The sequence below is a fragment of the Penaeus monodon genome, chromosome 43 (assembly GCF_015228065.2).
Source record: "Penaeus monodon isolate SGIC_2016 chromosome 43, NSTDA_Pmon_1, whole genome shotgun sequence".
Classification (NCBI taxonomy): Eukaryota; Metazoa; Arthropoda; class Malacostraca; order Decapoda; family Penaeidae; genus Penaeus; species Penaeus monodon.
The window spans coordinates 29,033,559-29,036,058 of NC_051428.1; the positions used below are offsets into that span (position 1 = coordinate 29,033,559).

The 2,500-nt window shown below is 49.0% G+C and overlaps 1 protein-coding gene across 2 annotated transcripts in view; it reads left to right on the plus strand.

The window, feature by feature from the left end:
• Positions 1-2,500, plus strand: part of LOC119568437 (cationic amino acid transporter 4-like) — a 28,547-nt gene that overhangs the window by 18,699 nt on the left and 7,348 nt on the right. For both annotated transcript variants that reach the window (XM_037916964.1, XM_037916965.1), the window contains exons 4-6: positions 1-267; positions 437-597; positions 868-970. The exon at positions 1-267 is cut by the window's left edge and continues 440 nt beyond it. In XM_037916964.1, the coding sequence (XP_037772892.1) occupies positions 1-267; positions 437-597; positions 868-970 (531 nt within the window). The remainder of the gene's footprint in view (positions 268-436; positions 598-867; positions 971-2,500) is intronic.

Sequence of the window (2,500 nt, forward strand, 5' to 3'; positions counted from 1 at the left end):
AGCGTGGTCACCATCGGCTACATCATGGTGGGCGCCACCCTCACCCTCATGGTCCCGTACTACACGCTGAACCCCGCCGCCGCCCTGCCTGACGCCTTCGCCGCCCACGGGGCCAACTGGGCCAAGTACGTGGTGAGCGTGGGCGCCATCTGCGGCATGACCACCACGCTCTTCGGCTCGCTGTTCAGCCTCCCGCGCTGCGTGTACGCCATGGCCGCCGACGGGTTACTCTTCTCGTGGCTGGCGCGCGTGTCCGACAAGACCAAGGTGAGCGGCGCCGGCCCGTGCTGCTGGGTCCCGGCCTTCCCCCGGGGATCGCTGTTATTACAGGGGACTAAAAGAGTATCATCATTTGAAGTATACCCATGACCTTCACATCTTCCTCTTCCTTCCCTTTTAACTGCCATTTCTTCTCGCTGTCGCCCGCGGCCATCAGGTCCCCGTGATCACCCTGATCCTGTGCGGGTTCCTGTCTGCAGTCATCGCCCTCGTCTTCGACATCGAGAAACTGGTCGAGTTCATGAGCATCGGAACCCTCATGGCCTACACCATCGTCAGCGCCTCCGTCATTATCCTGCGGTACCAGCCGAGCTCCAGGTCAGGCAAACACCCTGGTCGACCCGCTCTGTAGCTACGGTTGCTACTGTAATACTAATAGTATTAATATTTTGGTAGCGCCAGACTCGTTAAGCCCTAGGTATTGTTAACGTAGGTATTATTATTGCCGACATTTGATTTTAAATATAATTTTTATCGCTACCATCACCTCATTATCTAGCCATTCATTACTGCCATTTTTCCACAGTAATAACCCTCAAATAAGCCATCGACCTCGCTTCACGCCTTAGGAAAATTCCCCTCTTTCAGGTGTAACATCAAGAGCCCGAGTCACAGCAACACGCAGGCCGCCTCGACACCGGGCACTGTTACCACGCCCACGACACCCACCTCCGTTGATGACATTGCTAAGGTCAGTCTGCGAGTTTGAATTGGCAACAGTTGCGCCGGGGAGGGGCGGGTGAAATTCGCGTTTAGTTTTATTTCGTCATATTTTTTATGTAAGTTCTCGAAAGATTTTATAATTTTTATTCTCCTGTTTTCTTGACTTGTCATTGTTATACTAAATATTTTTCCGTAATTAGTCTATCCTTTCATTCACAAAATCGCTGCTATTCTGGTAACACACAAACAACAAAAAGAAAAAATCAGCTTGAGATTCCCGCACATCGTCACAGTTACAGTGCATAGAAGTCTAAAACTTAGACATTAATGTGAAACCTAATTGATCATAAGCACAACATAAAGCGAAAAGATATCCAGCAAAAATATCTTCCTGGATTATGCAGCGACTGCCATAAATTGTAATCACACGAGACAAATTCAAGGTTTTATTAAATGTGAAATTACAGTTTATAAAATGCAGAGAAAGAAATTTCTGAAAGCATGCAAGCAAACCGAAGAAAACAAATGAAGAGGAAATGATCCAGTAGTTTCTAATCGTGCGTTCCCTTATACATTTCCCGCGTATATTTACGAGTGAAATAAAACAAAATCTCTACATTTACGTGGAATAAGGATCACTTGATTCGTAAGGGCATAACAGGAAAACAAACCGGAATGCATTGAAAATCATAAAAAAAACACAAACATCTGAAAAGATATATAGCAAGTTATATGTAATAAGACTAACACTCAAAGAGATCATCCTCTTCTTTTCCTGCTCTTCATTCCTGTCCTTACCCCTTCTTTACTCAGGAGCTATATCTAGTGATTTTCTAGGGGGTTGGAGCACAAGTTGACTCACCGACAAAGTGGCTAGATTTCCTCCCTTGCTTATCGGGAGGAAATTTGGCGACTCGTCACTCCTCGACGCGCCCTTATCTTTCTTCCTCGCCCTGGATAAACTCTCTAGCAGGACAGCAGGATCCTCGAAGTTTTCTAAGTCCTTCCCCCTTCCCTGCCCTAAGTCGATTCTGGAGGAGACGATGAAGCGGGCGACGGGGGATGTAGTTTAGTCCCTCCCGCCTGCAACGCTGCTTCCTTTTTTCGCACAAAACCTATAACATGCGATGACTGAGCGAACAATATGAGATGAGGAACAGCAACGACTTCCTCCCACCTTTGCCGTCCTCCTTCGCCCTCTTTAGATACCGTAGGATGCGTTGTAGGATGGACAACAAAAGGTATTTTTGGTCAGGCACATCCGGGACCTCCTCCGGTCTTTCCCCTTTATTCCTCGCCCCCCCCCCCCACGATAGACACTGCGGGATGCGCGGCAGGATATGTTTGTTCCCCCCTCTCATCCCTCCCCCCTTCCCCCTTCCCCAACCCCTCCCCTCCCCATCCTAAAAATAGGACACGGTGCGGGCGCGAGCATTGGAGATCGCGTTTGCTCAAGGATTTCCGATGCCTCCCCCTTTCCCCCCTCCCGTGCCCCTCCGCCAAACCTGTTCCCTCGCCTCCCCTCCCCCCAACCCCTCCCCTATCCTAAATAAATACT